This window comes from Prunus mume, linkage group LG2 (assembly GCF_029339155.1).
Source record: "Prunus mume cultivar Tortuosa linkage group LG2, ASM2933915v1, whole genome shotgun sequence".
Taxonomy (NCBI): domain Eukaryota; kingdom Viridiplantae; phylum Streptophyta; class Magnoliopsida; order Rosales; family Rosaceae; genus Prunus; species Prunus mume.
The window spans coordinates 1,637,927-1,655,310 of NC_142699.1; the positions used below are offsets into that span (position 1 = coordinate 1,637,927).

The 17,384-nt window shown below is 37.4% G+C and overlaps 3 protein-coding genes and 3 pseudogenes across 4 annotated transcripts; 5 read left to right on the forward strand and 1 right to left on the reverse strand.

Annotated features, from left to right (window-relative positions):
- Positions 1-2,270: 2,270 nt before the first annotated feature.
- Positions 2,271-4,610, forward strand: LOC103319075 (Signal recognition particle, SRP9/SRP14 subunit). Its single transcript, XM_008220568.3, is given in 5 exon segments — positions 2,271-2,432; positions 3,018-3,111; positions 3,238-3,347; positions 4,194-4,229; positions 4,231-4,610. Coding segments are annotated over 5 exon segments (360 nt in total). The 5' UTR covers positions 2,271-2,429; the 3' UTR covers positions 4,348-4,610.
- A 91-nt stretch (positions 4,611-4,701) lies between these two features.
- On the forward strand, positions 4,702-6,530 carry LOC103319207 (uncharacterized; annotated as a pseudogene).
- Positions 6,531-9,935, reverse strand: LOC103319076 (uncharacterized). Of its 2 annotated transcripts, none has more exons than XM_008220569.3 (4): positions 9,776-9,935; positions 9,289-9,581; positions 8,516-8,782; positions 6,531-7,095 (listed from the first exon to the last, which is right to left on the reverse strand). In XM_008220569.3, exons 2-4 carry the CDS (start codon positions 9,508-9,510, stop codon positions 6,835-6,837), a joined length of 750 nt encoding a protein of 249 aa, XP_008218791.1. In that variant the 5' UTR covers positions 9,511-9,581; positions 9,776-9,935; the 3' UTR covers positions 6,531-6,834. The 2 variants fall into 2 exon arrangements, with proteins under 2 accessions (XP_008218791.1, XP_088902331.1); XM_089046205.1 differs by having other exon boundaries at positions 9,289-9,511; positions 9,776-9,926.
- Positions 9,936-10,566: 631 nt separating this feature from the next.
- LOC103319208 (3-ketoacyl-CoA synthase 7 pseudogene) lies at positions 10,567-12,343 on the forward strand (annotated as a pseudogene).
- A 501-nt stretch (positions 12,344-12,844) lies between these two features.
- LOC103319209 (3-ketoacyl-CoA synthase 7-like) lies at positions 12,845-14,578 on the forward strand. Its single transcript, XM_008220729.2, is given in 2 exon segments — positions 12,845-13,683; positions 13,685-14,578. Coding segments are annotated over 2 exon segments (1,362 nt in total). The 5' UTR covers positions 12,845-12,864; the 3' UTR covers positions 14,228-14,578.
- Positions 14,579-15,655: 1,077 nt separating this feature from the next.
- LOC103319210 (3-ketoacyl-CoA synthase 7 pseudogene) lies at positions 15,656-17,122 on the forward strand (annotated as a pseudogene).
- Positions 17,123-17,384: the final 262 nt, after the last annotated feature.

Below are 17,384 nucleotides of genomic sequence, written 5' to 3' on the forward strand. Positions count from 1 at the left end.
TGATTATGGGAAATTCCTACTGGAGCTTATAGTAGGAAAGAGTGCAGGGAAGGACCAGTCCATGATTGATTGGGTAAGATCTCTTCGCCAACCTAATGCTGGTGATTCCTTAAATGTGTTTGGTGTATCTCCAAAATTGGTTTTCCACAAATTACAAAAATAATCAGTGAATTGCGCTGGTTACTGATTGGAAAAAGGCTTAGGGATAGCCAAGACAGCTGTAAATACGCAGCCTTTTTCTCTTACTTGTGAAACAAGAAATGTGCAGCTTGATAGATGGTTTTTCTGTTGCAAAACAGGCATTGCCACTTCTGGAAAATGGTGAGCTATGTGAACTGATGGACTCCAGAGTGACAGAAATTGCTGGTGATGCTAGGATGGTTCGGCATATGGCTCATGCTGCATTGCGCTGCCTAAAAATTCATTCAGATCAATAAGCTTTCTATAAGTGAGGTAATTAAGATTCACTACACTTGTTATCTAGCCTTTAATCAGAGGATTTCTCTCCCAGATTCATTAATTAACCACCTCTTGTTTTTTTTTTCTCTTGTTTTTTTTTTCTCTTTTCAAATCTCAATTGAAATGTCTCTCCTATTTTTGTTGCCAAAGATTAAGATATTAAACACAAGGGTAGTGCATACATACATACCCTAATGTACCGAATGTAGTTACGAAATCACAAGTATAAAAGTCAAATACCCAGTTTCTACTTTGTTGAAGGAGGTCCTGAGTTCAAATCTAGTTGTCGATTAAAAAAAAAAAGTAGAAAATTGAAACATTGACGTATATATTATTTTAGGTGGAATTGCTTAGGTTATTTTTGAAATATGAAAATGTAAAGGTCGACTTGCTTCTATCTATTAATGCTTAATTAGTGGAATTTTCACAGGCCTTAGCCATTGTGCGAGGGGATGAACTTGCGACATTCAAGCAGTGAAGATTTGAATAAGTAGGGAGATTTAGAATTTTAAGATTACTTGTTATACAATGCGTCTAGGATTATGATGTATGATAACAAGGCTACTTAAACTTATTCTGTCAGTTGTTGAGCTAGCAACTTGTAATGATATTGTAAATAATGGAACTCATCTTGAATATTTTCTAATCTTCTAATGTGGGAGTGGGACTACAAATTTCAACTCAAATTTCCAAAGACAACACATATTGCAATAACCATCACCACCACGACTTCCACCACTATCATGACCACCACCTCCATGCCCATCACCACCACAACTTCAATCACCATTATCACCACCACACCCCATGACGCCACCACCACCACCACCACCATCTCTGCTACCACCACTATTTCGAATATTATAAATTTGAAACTAGTGGATTTTGGGTGTTGAAATTATAAAAAAACTCAACACCAAAAACATTTTATAAATACACCCCAAACCCATCATTACAGACACTCAAAAACCCATTTATAAACACACCCAAAAAATATACAAATGTTGATTTTGGGGTTGATTTTGGGTGTGTTTCTATGTTTAAATAGTGTTTGGGTTTTTTTTATAAATACATGTTTAGGATTGGGTTTATTTATAAATTTGTATTAAAAGAACCACTAAAAGTACAAGAGAATTTATTGAAATTTATAAAAATTCATCAAACTCTTTGGTAAGATTTTAACAAATTTCATCAAAATTCATATGAAATTCAATCAAAGTATTATATATATTGAGTTTATGAAAGTCAAATAAAATTCATAGACTTCTTTAAAATACATTAACATCTTAATAGAATATCCCTGCTAAGAATACATATATATATATATATATATATAAAGCAAAATGGCAGAGAATTGTGAAACATTCAAAATATCAAAAAATGCCATTGGTTAATGCAAACATTAAGAATTGAAATTATTAATTAAATAAGGATAATATGGTAAATTCACACTTTTTCATATTAAAAAAATTAAAATTAAAAGAAAAATCAAATAATGGATCATATTTTTATGAAACACAACTGCCCATTATTATTTTTAATTCTAAAATAAATTTTAATTTTTTTTAAAAAAGCCTCTTCCGCGCCTGCGAAAAGGCTAGTAATTAAATAAAACAAAAACTTAAAAAAAAGGAAGAATGAAACAAATATGAAAAATATAAAATAATATAAGTTCTTCCTAAACAAGTCATTTAGTAAGAAAAAGCGCAGGCAAAAAAAAAAGGTGGGCCCACTTGTAGGAAACAAGGAAAAGCCCATTAGAATGTCTTGGCCTAAGAAAAGCCCCGTTGCCGTAATAACACCGCCTTTGCAAGGTTAAAAGGAGTAATTCGACCCAAATTGTTCAGGGTATATAAGCAGCCTCTTGCGTCTCTGGGCTTTACATAGCTCACAACACAAAACCTCTGATCGGGACGTGGTGGTCTGACTGTATCGGAAGAAGAAGAAGGAAAAGACTCTCCGCTGTCAAGATGGTATGTTCAATTTCTCTTTCTCCTTCTATTGGTTCACTTAACAAGTCTATGTATACACATAGATATATATATATATATATAGGTATATATACGCATCTGATATGCTCTGGTATTTTATGCGTGAATGGATCCATCTAGTCAAATGGGTTTCCTTCAATTTTTCTGTTCTGGGTGTTTGGACGGTGATCAAGTTCTTTGAGTTGAGATGTGTTGAGGCCTGGAATTAAGGGCTATTTGCGCATTCTAGGTTTGGTCATAGTTGACTGATTTTTTTTTGGAATAAATAGAGATGCATAGATACCCGACTGGCTTAGTTGAAGAAATTGAAGTATAATAATTCTGTTGTTGGTTCATTCATATTATAAACTGTGTTTCTAATCTATATAAAAATTTGGGAATCTTGATTAGTCAAAATCCGTATGCTGAATGCATAATGTGTTTATGGTTCTATCACAAGTATCTAATAGTGAGGATGTTGTGCATGCCCTAATGCTATGTTGCTCATTCTTTTCTTTTTCTTTTAGTTTTCTATATTGTTTTGACTGAGGATTATTCTGATACGATTGCGTTTTATTCTGATTTTAGGTTCTCCTACAGCCAGATCCATTTCTAAATGAACTTACTAGCATGTTTGAGAAGAGCACCGAGAAGGGTTCCGTTTGGGTTACCTTCAAAAGATGTATGTGCACAAATTTCCTTCGTTGTTTCTTCACATTGATTTACTCTTTTTTGTTAGTGTAATTCTTGCATATTTGGGTTGTTTTATTTCAATGTCTAACTAGTTTTCAATCTTGTGTTATTTCAGCATCCTTGAAGTCTAAGGTGCAGAGGAATAAAATGAAAACTGCTGGGGAAGAAATTGAGTACAGATGCCTTATTCGTGCAACATTTGGGAATAAGACAATTTCTACTTCGGTATGTATTTCTGCCCATTTAATTATATTACTTGGCCTTATCTTTTCAAAAAAATTTAGTTTAAATCCTTATTTAAAACTGGGACAATTTGCTATTAGATTCTTATTGTGTGTTTAGGCGCATGGGGTTTCTGGCTTAGGTTTATTTACCATAGTAAGATGCCTTGTACTTATTTGTGCACAACATTAAGCCTTGAATTTAGAAGTGTTCTAAAGTTAGCGTGTTGACTGTAAACTGCCTCCTTTTGTTGTTGCAATTAGGTGTGGCTCTTCATTTGATGAGAAACATGGTTTCATTTAAATTGATAAAATATACGATCATAAAAAACAGAAGACAAGATGTTAAGTAAAGCCTAAAGCCAGAAAGTAACAAACAAACATGAATAATACGCTGTAACAGCCCTCCCTCTAGCACAACAGCCCTCCAATCAAGAATAAAACAAAAATTATTTAGGGTTTCCTTATTCTTTGAAGAGATTGAAACCCACGAGGAAAACTAACTATTACTGTTGCTTCTCTCTCCTTTTTATTTTCTTATTTTTTACGTTTGCCAAAATATCTCTACTCCATAAATTAAACAAAAAATTAGATCATATCATCTAAAAAAACCATTCAACTCAAAAGCAAAACTTTTTAAGTCCAGACTCCTAATACAATGGTGAAAACTGAAAGCTCCTGTGTCTTGAGGAACTGAACTACGCTTCCTCTTGAATATCTCTTTCCAATCTTTTTATATGGAAGTTAAGCCTTTTCTTTTTTTTGGTGTGATTTCAAAAGAGTTCATGATTTTGGGTTTATATGTTAGTTTAGTTGGCTAACATTCTGTAATTGGAATTCCATTGCAAAGGTTGGCCCAAAGGAGCACCAGCGCTTTCAATCTTCCTTATGCAACTGTCCTAAAGGCTCACATGACAGCTTTAAAGAAGCGGGACAGGAAGGAAAAGAAGAAGGCTGCAGAAGCAGATAAGAAAGGAGGTGCAAAGAAGCCGAAGAGGGTGTGAAGAAGCCCCCTTCACTGTACAGCCCCTGCGCTAAACTGGAACTTCTTTACATGTTTCCCTGTAAACTTGTCTAGAATTTTAGCAATGGAAAAAAAAAGGAAAGAAAATAGTAACATCCTTTAATGATTTTTTCCCAAAATTTTGGGCTTAGGTATTGACCGCATAATGGATGTTTTGTGAACATGCCCACCTGAGGATGAGAGATGTTAATTCTGCTCGATATGGTTTCATGATTTGGATGAATTAACATGAATTTTTCTGCAGATATATCTTTTATTTTTATCTTGCTGGATGGTAGAGCAAATTGTGCATCATGTTTCTATAATGAGCCTCAAAATGCATATATGATACAGCATGAAGAATGCTGATATTGAGGCTAGCCATCTCTCTCCCACATCTTCCTTACATTCAAACATTCTTACCTTCATTTTTCTGTCTCTTGGGCATTTCTCTATTCGATACTCGTGAGATCAAATTCTCAGTCTCTTATTCGACCTAGTAAGAAAACCATTTTTTGTTTTAATTTTGCAATTGGGGCTAATCTTCACCAAGAGTATTCAATTTCATCAAGAAGTCCCAGATGTTCTGGGAGAACTTAGGGTTTGTGGAGGTGGGGTTGTAGTAGGTGTCTTTACTGCTAGAATGAAGTGAGGCTTTTGATACAGGCAACGGTAGAATGGCTTCATGTGTTTAATCTGGGATTTGGGTGTTTGACTGCCGAGAAAACCTGGAATGCGGCTTTGTTGGGTTGCCTTAAGATTGGGAGGACTGATATTATTTGGAAATTGTATCAAGAAATGATAGAATGTGGTATTGTAGCTGATGTTGATGTTGATGTTGATGTTGATACTGTTAGGTATCTCATTCAAGCTTTTTGTGATGATAACAAGGTTTTGAAAGGTTATGAACTTCTTCGGCAGGTTATGAACTTCTTGGACAGGTTTTGTTTGATGGATTAGTCCCTGGAAATGCTGCTTTCAATAAATTGATATCTGGTTTTGTAAGGAGAAGCAAAATACTAGAGTATCCGAACTCCTCCACACCATGATTGCAAAGAACAGTGTCCCAGATAATTATACGTATCAGGAGGTAATCAATTGGCTGTGTAAGAAAGGAAAGGGGCTTGAGGGTTTACGGGTTTTTAATGATCTTAAGGGTAGAGGCTATGCTCCAGATATTGCCATGTATACGACCATGATTCATGGTCTTTGTACAATGGGTTGGCTTGGGGAAGCTAGGAAGGTTTGGTTTGAGATGATTGAGAAGGGATATCGTCCAAACAAGTTCACATACAATACAATGATTCATGGGTTTTGTAAGATTGGTAATTTTGAAAGGGCCAAGATCTTGAACAAGGAGATGTGTGGTGGAGGTCATAAAGAAACCAGTCAGTTACAATGCAATGATGACAGGGCTGTGTTTACATGGAAGGACCGATGAGGCATATTGATTGTTCGAAGAAGTGCCCTAGAAGGGTATTGTTCCTGATTTGATAACATACAACACTGTAATCCAAGGTTTCTGTAGGGAGGGCAAGATAGTAGAAAGTATGAACTTACTCCGAGAGCTCCTGACTCGAAGGTTTACAGCCATGAGCTTGCTCGTACACCCCACTTATTAAAGGGCTTTGCCAGGTTGGAGCCGTACAAGAAGCAAAAACTTTGTGGACTGATATGAAGAATAGAGATTTAGAACCAAGTGTTGGTACTCATGATGATATCATCATTGGATTGTGTGATCAAGGAGATGCTGCAGACGGATTCAAATGGTTGATAGAAATGTTAAAGAGTAAGCGTAAACCAAAGCGGGAAACTTTTGAGAGAACTGGTTGATTGTCTCTCACAAAGAGATAGGATGGTAGATTCTTTACTTGTTTTAGACTTTTTAGGACAGGATATGCACTGGAAGGCATGTGCTGTTCTCTGGTTAATAAGCTTTGTGGGGAGAGTAACCATTTTGTTGAAACATGTCTTGGGGAGATCTTAGAAGGAAAGTGATGTTTCAACTCTTCTTGATATGTTCTTTTTAACTTGTGTAATTTACTTCTTTTTCACCGGAAAATTCTACAGGTTACTAATCATTCCACAAAGTTTTTGCTTCTTGTACAGAAAGACTTGAATGAAAGTTATTGCAAATTCATACTCGCAATCATGCAGTTTGCAACCCAATAAATACAGTTCCGATTCACCTTAACCCAAGAAAATCAATTCTTATTCTCTAGCAATCAACCTTTCAGTTTTGGCTGCAACTGCTATTCCTATTATGATACAATTGCAGATATCCAATCCAGGGGCCAATTTTTTGCAGTAAAAACAAGAACTTGATCGTTTACGGATCTTTAACTGTCAAAAGTAGCAATAAAATGTAGGCTTTAAACTGCAAAACTCATACAAAAGAAGAAGAAAAGAACTGGGAACTTATACAATCCTCCAAAATAAAAAGGAGATGGCACACGGAAGAGGGAAGGGTCATACAATGCGACTTGGATTATTCATCTGAATCTGATGCTAAATTAGATCTAACGATATGGCGGTACTTTTCAGGGCTATCCCACCAAGTTGGGGTAGTGATTATGGCTTTTTCCAACCAGAACTTATCATACTCCTTCTTCTCAGTCAGCCGCTTGTAGAACCTTCCCCATTTGTACATGGCACGATTCAAACGAATACTCTTGGACCCTGAAAACACAAACTTGAGGTAGTCCTTTGCTAGCCGAGTCCACTCCTCACCACTGATGATGTAAAAATACTGCAAGAAAATCATTCCAGTTTGAAATGTAAATAGATATTGGGTAGAGGAAATAGTAATCATCCAGATTCTCTAATTTCGATATCATAAAATAGCAAAAGGAGGGGGGAGGGTGCTATTTTTGATAAGAAACAAGCCTTTATTACTATAAAGATGAAAAGTACAACACTGGGGAAAAGACTTCCACTGAGTTATCTAGCCATCTTTTCTACAACTAATAAGAATCATCATAACTACTACTGCAAAACGTTGAAGTTGATAGGCTTTGCACAACAAAACTCCAGTCATGAAAAAAAATTGCCTGAAAAGAATTATCTCTGAACTCTGAAGAAACAGACTCTCAAAATCTAACCCAATCCCACAAGTGATCCACCTCCTCACCCCTAGCTCCCACGAAAGCCCTCCTATTCCTTTCCGTCAACAAGACCCAAAAATTTACCATCACAGCACATCTTCCCTACACCATGCCCCTCTATCTCTCTTGAAAGAACTTATACCTCTCATACAATAAGGCCTTACATGAAACTGGAATATCCAAGGCCACATTAGACCCCCTAAACAATCTGTGCCACAAAGACAGAGCAATGAGACAGTGAAGCAGCAAAAGATAGCTTTCAGCAGCATTTTTGCACATCACAAGTACTCATCCTCCCATAAGCAATGATCCAAGCTACGAATCGTACCTTAGAAGGTACTCTAGACTTCAAAATTGCATGAGAGAGACTGAAGAAAAAACAGAAGAGTTGTTCTTTACTTGCTTCAGAAAAGAGAAGAACATAATTTGTAAACACAACGATTAATTCAAATAGGGGGAAAAAAAACCAGCTCCACATCGCATTCCTTGGGCTGTTTCCAGTAGTTATTTGGCATCCCCTTTTTACCACATGGCAGCAAGTTAAGCATGGATAGATGGATTCTTGAGAGGAAGTTGGTTTCTCATCCACTTATGCAAGCAAAGGTGCAAACAAGGAGCAGGCAGGATTTAAGGTACATAGTAAATTTCAAAGAAATGTGGAAGAAAAATCCAAACTATGGCCAAGCATTTTAACAAAATTCAAAAGTTGAAGGTGAATCAATATTGTCAATGAATGTTTAGTGGAAAATCCTCTAGCCACATGAGGAAGCACGTGCCAAGGAGCTAGTATTCATATAAACAGCTGTAATCAAGCAGCGCACTAACAATGAGTGATACTTTACAATTAGCTAAGAGCCAGTTTTCTGTTAGGTGTGATGCTTTCACTTATGTGCATTGTGTGTGTTCCTTGTCTTTCATCTCACACTTCTAAGAAAACAACAAGCTTAACAGATAGTGAATTGTAGATACAGAATTTGCACAGAAAGACTTGAAAATGCCTAATCAAGAGAAAAAGAAAAGACAAATAATGCATGCACCTCCTTCAAGAGAATGCGAGATTATTACCAGAAAAATAAATCCAACAGTTGCTAGAATAACTTGCAGTGTTTCATCCAAGATTCCAGCAAGGCCTTCATCCTCGGATCCACCAGAGCCACCTACACCATCACCACTGCTGCCGCCGCCCCTGCCACTGCCGCCACCACCACCACCACCGGCGCCTCTTTCTTCATAGAATTCCTTCTTTTCAATCTGCTGACGTAATACATCCTCTATTGAACCTTCCTTCTTCAAATTACCCATCGCTTTCTCAAGAGCCTTCCAGGGGGAACCCTGATTGCATTAAGAAGTGCAGTGAGAATAGAGATTTTTGCCATGATACATTGCATGCTTACAAAGATTCTTCAACCATTTGGAAATATATATTATATGCTCTACTTAACAGGATTTGGGAGGGATGTTTAAGAGTAAGACAAGACTCATGAGAATATAAAACCATCAGTCAACTTAAGAACTACATGACTAATCGTGCACAATACTGCTATTTAACTGGCATTCAATTAGGCATAAGAAAGGCACAAAATTGACACCAAGCAGAACGATCAATCAATTTCCAGGGGAAAGGCACCAAAACCTCAGTAAGAGAAAAAAATTTAGGTGGGCAGATCAAATGGCTACCCATTTGAATTGATATCAATAAGAAAAGGCAGAAACTTTGAAGACAGTTAGTTATTGCCCACATGAAATTTCCAATACATTTTCAAGGAACACAATTGAAGCATATATAATTCAAGTATTTTGTAGTAACCTGCAGAGGGACTTGCAGAAAGGTCTCTTACCTCATCACCACCACCACCTTCATTCTTTCCCTTGCCACCCAATAAGCATACAGGTCCAGCAGATTGGTGGTACTTAGATACAACCCTCCATTGCTTGTTCTTCAATACGGCCGTGCATTTGTGCTGAATTAGTTTTGGTTTCGAAGAGATGCGAAGAGTTTGAGATGTGTTTCTGAAGTAGTTGCAAGGTTGGCAGGAAGTAATCTGAAGGGTGCTCATCATCCTCAGCAAAAAGGCAAAAAGATAAACCTTCAAAATCCTAAATTGAAGCTCCAAAATCCTAAATTGACATTCTTCAAGCGTCGTTGAACAATTACCCAGATCAGTTTATCGAAAAATAAACCCTAAAATTAATTACAGAACTGGATAAATAAATAAAAACCCAAGTGTTGGCCATGATTTTATGATTCTAAAAGCATAATAGCCATAGCCTTTTTTTGTTTTACCAATAACTCTGTAGAGACTGAAAGAGAGGAGGCTCACATACCTTAAAGCGGGTTGGGTTGTTCTTGTTGAGATTTAGAGTTGCAGTAATGGAGGAAGGAAGGAGCCAAATTCAATGAAGGCAAGGCAGCCTCCTTCTCAATTCTTCTTCTAACAAGGGAAAACAGATATGATTGATACGATACGCGGGTTTATTAAGGGTTTTAACATCTAGACCGCTCATTTTAACTTATAACTATCAACGGTTGAAATGTCATTTTCCTTTTTCAGTTCCTCTGTGATTTGTTTATAAACTGTGCGTTTGCTCAATCTTCTAACTTGTACTTGTATATAGGCTAGTTCCACTTTTTGCCCACTCACATGAGGTTATGTTATGGTCTGCTTGCATTCAAATTACTTAAAACATTGGCAAGATGAATAGGTGGTTGGTTATGTAGAAGCTTTTGATATGCAATATTTTATGCAAACGGTATAACATCATTTGAGTTAAAAACAATACAAAGACATTAGATTTCAATTATTGTTGAAGTGATGTGTAGAGGCTCGGGATCCTTGTGCCATTTTTCTTGTCAATTATTGTTGTAAGGAAATCCATTGCATAATTAATAGCCTTGAATGTTGTTTGTTTGAAGATGAGATCAATGGGAACCGACATGTATACGTATCATGTAATATAAACTATATGAACCATGGTTATATTATACAACACATGACACAATTAAGAGGGGCTAGTGAGCAATGAACTCTTGCAAAACTGTATCAAACATCATAAGAAAGAAAAAGTAAAAATATGTACACTTTCTCTTCATAGTTGTTAAGGAGCTTACGAATTTATTGGCGCTAAACATCTTAATGTCACATTCATGAGCTCAAAGTAGCTTTCAACAGCATAAGTAAAATGCAGTATGCATGAGTCTAAGGTAAGTTGGTAAAAGTGATAATATACAACTTTTCTTCTGATCTTTTCTTGCCTCATTTTAATCTGTGAGAGAGGGTGCAAAGAGCTGCACACAAAACTTCTCCCTCTTAAATTTGATTCAGTGTTAGAAAGATTTTCAAACTTCCTCATTGCCTGCTATTTATATACATAAGAAAACATACCAAAGAAAAAATACCCAAGTTGATCCCTTCCAACAAGGCAACAAGTTGACATGGAGACTTCCTTGTTTAGATGTTTCTCATCTATCATTACAGAATCTCCCATTTCCATCACCCATTTCTTAGCTGCAACTGTCTTGATCATTGCAGTTATCTATTTTCTGTTCAGAAGCAAATGTATATACCTTATCAACTTCACCTGCTACCGCCCTCCTGATATCCTGAGAGTTACAAAATTGAATTACATCGAACACATTGAAACAGATAAGTTGGTTGAAGAAGAAAGTATCAGTTTCCAAGCAAAGGTATTGGAAAGATCAGGCATTGGGGTAGAGAGTTGTATTCCTGTTTCACTACATGAGATCCCAGTGGATACTTCTTTGGGTGCTACTACAAAAAAAACTGAAATGGTTCTCTTCACTGTTTTCAATGACCTTCTTTCCAAGCATAAGATAAATCCCAAAAGCATTGACATTCTTGTGTCAAACTGTAGCCTTTTCTGCCCTATGCCGTCCATTACTTCTGTGATCCTGAACAAGTTTGGATTCCAGAGTCGAATAGGAAGCAAGACAAGCGAATAGCTAAGTATGAGCTCCAGCATCTTGTCCAAACACACATTGATTCGGATGATCAAGCATACCAATATGTTTTCCAGCAACCTGATGAAGCAGGGCATGTAGGGGTCTCACTATCATGGGCACTTTTACATGTGGCAGTGAAAGCTCTAAGAAATAACATGTCGGACTTGGGGCCACTTGTGTTACCATATACAGAGCAGCTCCGATATGGATGGTCAGTGATCCGCAAGAAACTTTTGCTTTTGCCAAGACATGAGGGAACTTATGCGCCGAATTTCAAGAAGGCGCTTGAGCATTTCTGTATACATGCTAGTGGAAGAGGAGTTCTTGATGGCATAGTAGATAGTCTCAAACTGCACATGGAAGATAGAGAACCTTCAAGGATGACATTTCATAAATGGTAATACTTCATCATGTTTGGTTTGGTAAGAGCTCTGCTATTTGGAGGCAAAAGGAAGGGTGATGAAGGGAATCCCAGTGTGGCAAATCGCCTTCGGAAATGGCTTCAAGTGTAACAGTGCGGTTTGGAAATGCATTTCGGATATTGATCCAACGGAGAGAAATGCCTGGTCAGACAGAGTCGATTCCTATCCTGTTAATGAGATCCCAAATGCAACATTTTGAGATCCAATGTGTTGTAAACATCCATCGGAATCACAGCATTACATTTTCCATTTTAAATCATCTCAAAAAAGAGATAGCAAGTATAGACAGACATTTCCTTGCTAGAAGAAAGAAGTATAAATAATCTCAAAGTGAAAAATAAGAATGCAACCTTATGGAAGCCAAATTCATATTCATATCCAAATTCCTAAATGTATCAGAATCAGTCTGATTTTTAGCTACTTGCCGGAGCCAAGCAATATCAGAACCCTTAGATTATTTTTGCTTATATATCAGAACCCTTACATCAGTTTATCTTATATTTCTCTGAACCCTTAGATCAGTTTGGCTTAGTCCAAGCTTCCTCAATTTACTGGACATTGCATGTCTTGAGCTTAGAGCATTTCTTTCACTGGAGATTGGAGTGCTTTGTTACTTGACGCAAATTGGAGGTTGCCAAGTTATACAAGGCTTTTTAGTTGTCTGCACATAAAAACTTTGTGATCAAACAAACTAGACATTGCCTTTACCGACAGAACGCAACCATCAACAGAAGAAAGACAAATTAGGCACTTAGGAGGGTACAATCTTAATCTTATCATCACAAAGTTTAGCTTGTTTCTGTGTAAAATCTCACCTTTGGCCATGATTGCAAAACACACTCAACATCAATAAAAAAATATATAAAAAAGACATAAGCAAACGCAATGAAGAGTTGCATAAAGCATCTATGTTGATCAAAACTGATTGAACATTGGAAATATTTTCAAACGTCCTCATTGTCTGCTTAAATTAAATGATAAGCAAAAATATCAAAGCAAACTCCTAAGGAAACCCAGTCGAAGAACTTCACATGGAGACTACATTGCTTAGGTCTTTCTTATTTCTCGCTGCAGAATTATCTCCAATCTTCCTCACCAATTTCTTAGCTACAACTGTTTTGGTCATTGCCGCGGCTTTCTATTTTCATTTCAGATCCAACGGTATATACCTTATAGACTTCACCTGCTATCTGCCTCCCGATAGCTTGCGCGTTCCAACATCGAATTTCATCGAGCACATTGAAATATCTGGAATGCATGACAGAGAAAGTGTCGATTTTCAAACGAAGGTGTTGGAAAGATCAGGAATTGGAGCAGAGAGTTGCATGCCTATTACAGTGCATGAGATCCCACCTTATTCCTCTTTAAAAGCTACTAGAAATGAAACTGAAACAGTTCTCTTCACTATTGTCAAAGACCTCCTTTCCAAGCACAAAATAAATCCGAAAAGCATCGACATTCTTGTGTCAAACTGTAGCCTTTTCTCCCCCACACCGTCCATTACATCTATGGTCATAAACAAGTTTGGATTCCGAAGCAACATAAAGAGCATCAACCTCAGTGGAATGGGTTGCAGTGCCGGAATCTTGTCGATAAGTTTGGCAAAAGATCTTTTAAAAGTTCACAAGAACTGCTTGGCCTTAGTTCTCAGCATGGAAGCTGTAACTCCCAATGGCTATGGGGGTAGAATGAAATCCATGCTTCTTCCCAACATTTTGTTTCGGATGGGAGGAGCTGCTATCCTATTATCGAACAGGAAGCAAGATAAGCGAATAGCTAAGTATGAGCTCCAGCATCTTGTCCGAACCCACATTGGTTCGGATGATGAGGCTTACCAATCTGTTTTCCAGACAGCCTGATGAAGCAGGGCATGTTGGGGTCTTGTTATCACGAGCACTTTTACGTGTGGCAACAAAGGCTCTAAGAAGTAACATGTCAGAGTTGGGGCCACTTGTGCTACCATATTCGGTGCAGCTCCGCTACGCATGGTCAGTGATCTGCAAGAAACTTTGGTTTCTACCAAGCAAAAAGGGAATTTATGTGCCGAATTTCAAGAAGGCGCTTGAGCATTTCTGTATACATGCCGGCGGAAGGGCAGTGATTGATGGCATAGAAGACAGTCTGAAGCTGCACAAGGAGGATGGAGAAGCTTCAAGGATGACATTACACAGATTTGGCAATACTTCATCTTCTTCAGTTTGGTATGAGCTCTGCTATTTGGAGGCAAAAGGAAGGTTGAAGAAAGGAAACCGAGTTTGGCAAATAGCCTTTGGAAGTGGTTTCAAGTGTAACAGCGCAATTTGGAAGTGCATTTCAGATATTGATCCAACAAAAAGAAATGCATGGTCTGATTGCATCCATTTCTATCCTACTCAGAATGACACCCTTAACTAAGATGTTCTGAATTGCTGTTGTAATTTTATTTAACCTTTGTTGTATTTTATCCATTTTCAATCCAAGAAAAGTTTCATGTTTTACCTTCTTCGCATCAATTCCATATCCGACATTGTCTTTCTGGTTTACTGGTTTAAAGTTCTTAATTAGATCTTCAAATGCTCATACCATATCATTAACTTTTATAATTGCACAACAGGCGATTTTTTTCATTCCCATCCATCACAGGGTTTTAACTTTTAGAAGCAACAAATAGACCGAAAACAAGCAAAATTGGTGATAACAATATGATTTTGCAGAAGCCATTAATCTAGTGCAATGAAATAATTCAAGTATTTTCACACACACACACACACACACACACACACACACACAAAAAAATCAAGTACTCAAAACTCTCTAGAAGCAAAGGGATGCCGTAGCAAAGCTAAAGTGAGAGTGCCGAAATCACTACCCTTTACAAATCAATGTTACTTCACTCACATGTTAATGCCTTCCCCCAACCTTTTTAGATAAGCAATAGATTTAATTTCCAATTAATTGATGGTGGGGAAAACTATGATGGGAAGATTCTTTTAAGGTCCCTTGTTTCAAGTTCTGGGCATTTTTCCACAGCCAATATTATGGTGCGATTGGTTGTTTCATGCAAAATTGGAGTTCTCAAGTGAAGAGGTTTCATCTTATGCACATGAAAACGTTGTGACTGAACAAACTAGAGATTGCCTTTACCCATGAAATGCAACCATCCAGAGAAAACGATTGGCAGTTAACTTGGGACTTTAGAGTTGGATTTTTGTGGATAAGTTAGAGCATCTCTAATAGAAGTCGAAAAAAAGCAACTCTAACCATACTCCCTATTTAGCTCCTAAAATAGGAACACCTCTAGGATCTCCTCCTAGATATGAAGAGAGAGAAAGAAACTCCTAATGGCTCTTTATAATTAATAATCATTATTTTAACATTATTCTAAATATTAACTTTAATCATATTGGCTCTTAGTCATTATAACTCCTAAACTAGGAGGATTCGGAGGATAAAGGAGCTCCAAAAATAACCTTTTAGTCGTTTTATCTAATCTTTAACTTCAAAATAGGGAGCATGATTGAAGATGCTCCCTAAAAAAGTAAGAAAATTTGCATATTCTAATGATGCCATTATCTTCTATACACTAAATAAAAGGTTGTTTGAGGTTATGATTTTATTAAATATGAAAAGCTGCTTTTTATCTCCCAGGGTTCTTTTCAACAGCACAAGTAAAATGCACTCTACATGAATCTAGGTGAGTAAGCAATAGTGATGAAACACAAATGTTTGTTGCGACAGTTTCTTGGGCCGAATTGTGTGTCTTGATCATATTGCTAAATTTTGATTAAACATTAGAAAGTTACTCAAACTTTCTTTCCTCTTAATATATAAGCAGAAATATCAAATCAAACTCCTAGTTAACCCTGCCCAACAAGTTGACATGGAGACTGCACTGCTTAGATCCTTTTCATCTATCATTCCTGAATCTCCAGTCTCCCTCACCCATTTCTTAGCTGCAACTGTTCTGATAATAGTGGTTCTCTGTTTTACATCTAGATCTAAGAGTACATACCTTATCGACTTCACCTGCTATCGGCCTCCAGAAAGCTTGCGGATTGCGAAAGAAAGCTACATCGAACACATTGAAATGAGTAAACTCTACGACAAAGAAACCTACAGTTTCCAAGTGAAGGTATTGGAAAGATCAGGAATTGGAGATGAGAGTTGCATGCCTATTGCGCTGCATGAGCTCCCTCCTCATTCTTCTTTGCACGCTGCTAGAAAAGAAACTGAAATGGTTCTCTTCTCAGTCGTCAAAGACCTTCTTTCCAAGCACAAAATAAATCCTAAAAGCATCGACATTCTTGTGTCCAACTGTAGCCTTTTCTGCCCTACCCCGTCCATTACATCTATGGTCATAAACAAGTTTGGATTCCGAAGCAACATAAAGAGCGTCAACCTCAGTGGAATGGGTTGCAGTGCTGGAATCTTGTCTATAAGTTTGGCTAAAGATCTGCTAAAAGTTCACCAGAACTCCTTGGCTTTAGTTCTCAGCATGGAAGCTGTGACTCCTAATGGTTATATGGGTACCAAAAAATCCATGCTTCTTCCGAACCTTTTGTTTCGGATGGGAGGAGCTGCTATTCTATTATCCAGCAGGAAAAGGGACAAGCGAATAGCTAAGTACGAGCTCCAGCACATTGTCCGAACCCACATTGGTTCGGATGATGAAGCATACCAATCTGTCTTCCAGCAACTCGATGAAGCTGGACATGTAGGGGTCTCACTGTCACGGGCTCTTATACCTGTGGCAACAAATGCTCTCAGAACTAACATATCCAAGTTGGGACCTCTAGTGCTACCATATTCTGAGCAGCTACGATATGTATGGTCAATCATCCACAAAAAAGTCTTGTTATTACCGAGCCAGAAGAAAATTTATGCGCCAAATTTCAATAGGGCTCTCCAGCATTTCTGTATACATGCTGGTGGAAGGGCAGTGATTGATGGAATAGTAGATAGTCTCAGGCTGGACAAGGAAGATGGAGAAGCTTCAAGGATGACATTACATAGATTTGGTAATACTTCATCTTCTTCCATTTGGTATGAACTCTGCTATTTGGAGGCAAAAGGAAGAATGAAGAAAGGAAATCAGGTTTGGCAAATTGCCTTTGGAAGTGGCTTCAAGTGTAACAGCGCAATTTGGAAATGCATTTCGGATATCGACCCAACAGAAAGAAATGCATGGTCAGACAGAACCTACTTGTATCCAATCGATGAGGTCCCAAAATTTTGAGATCCAAAGTGTTGTAACCATATATGATCTCTACGATATAGTTTGATAATAAACATAATTTTTAATTCTTAAAACCAGTCCTGTCTTCAACAAGGTTGGGAGAGAGGAGCCAATGATGGCAAAATCGTGACCACGAGTGTCCAACATGCACAAACTCTATACCCACTGTATCCCCTTATTTAAGATTATTAACAGGGTTGTAAGAAGAAAAAAGAAAAGGAAAAAAACCACACATGGACAACTGATTTGTTATATTCACTACACCTCGTTTGGTAGTCAAAGTTTTACTAATTGCCACTAAGAGGAGAAAAACGGGTAAATTTATAGTCTATATAG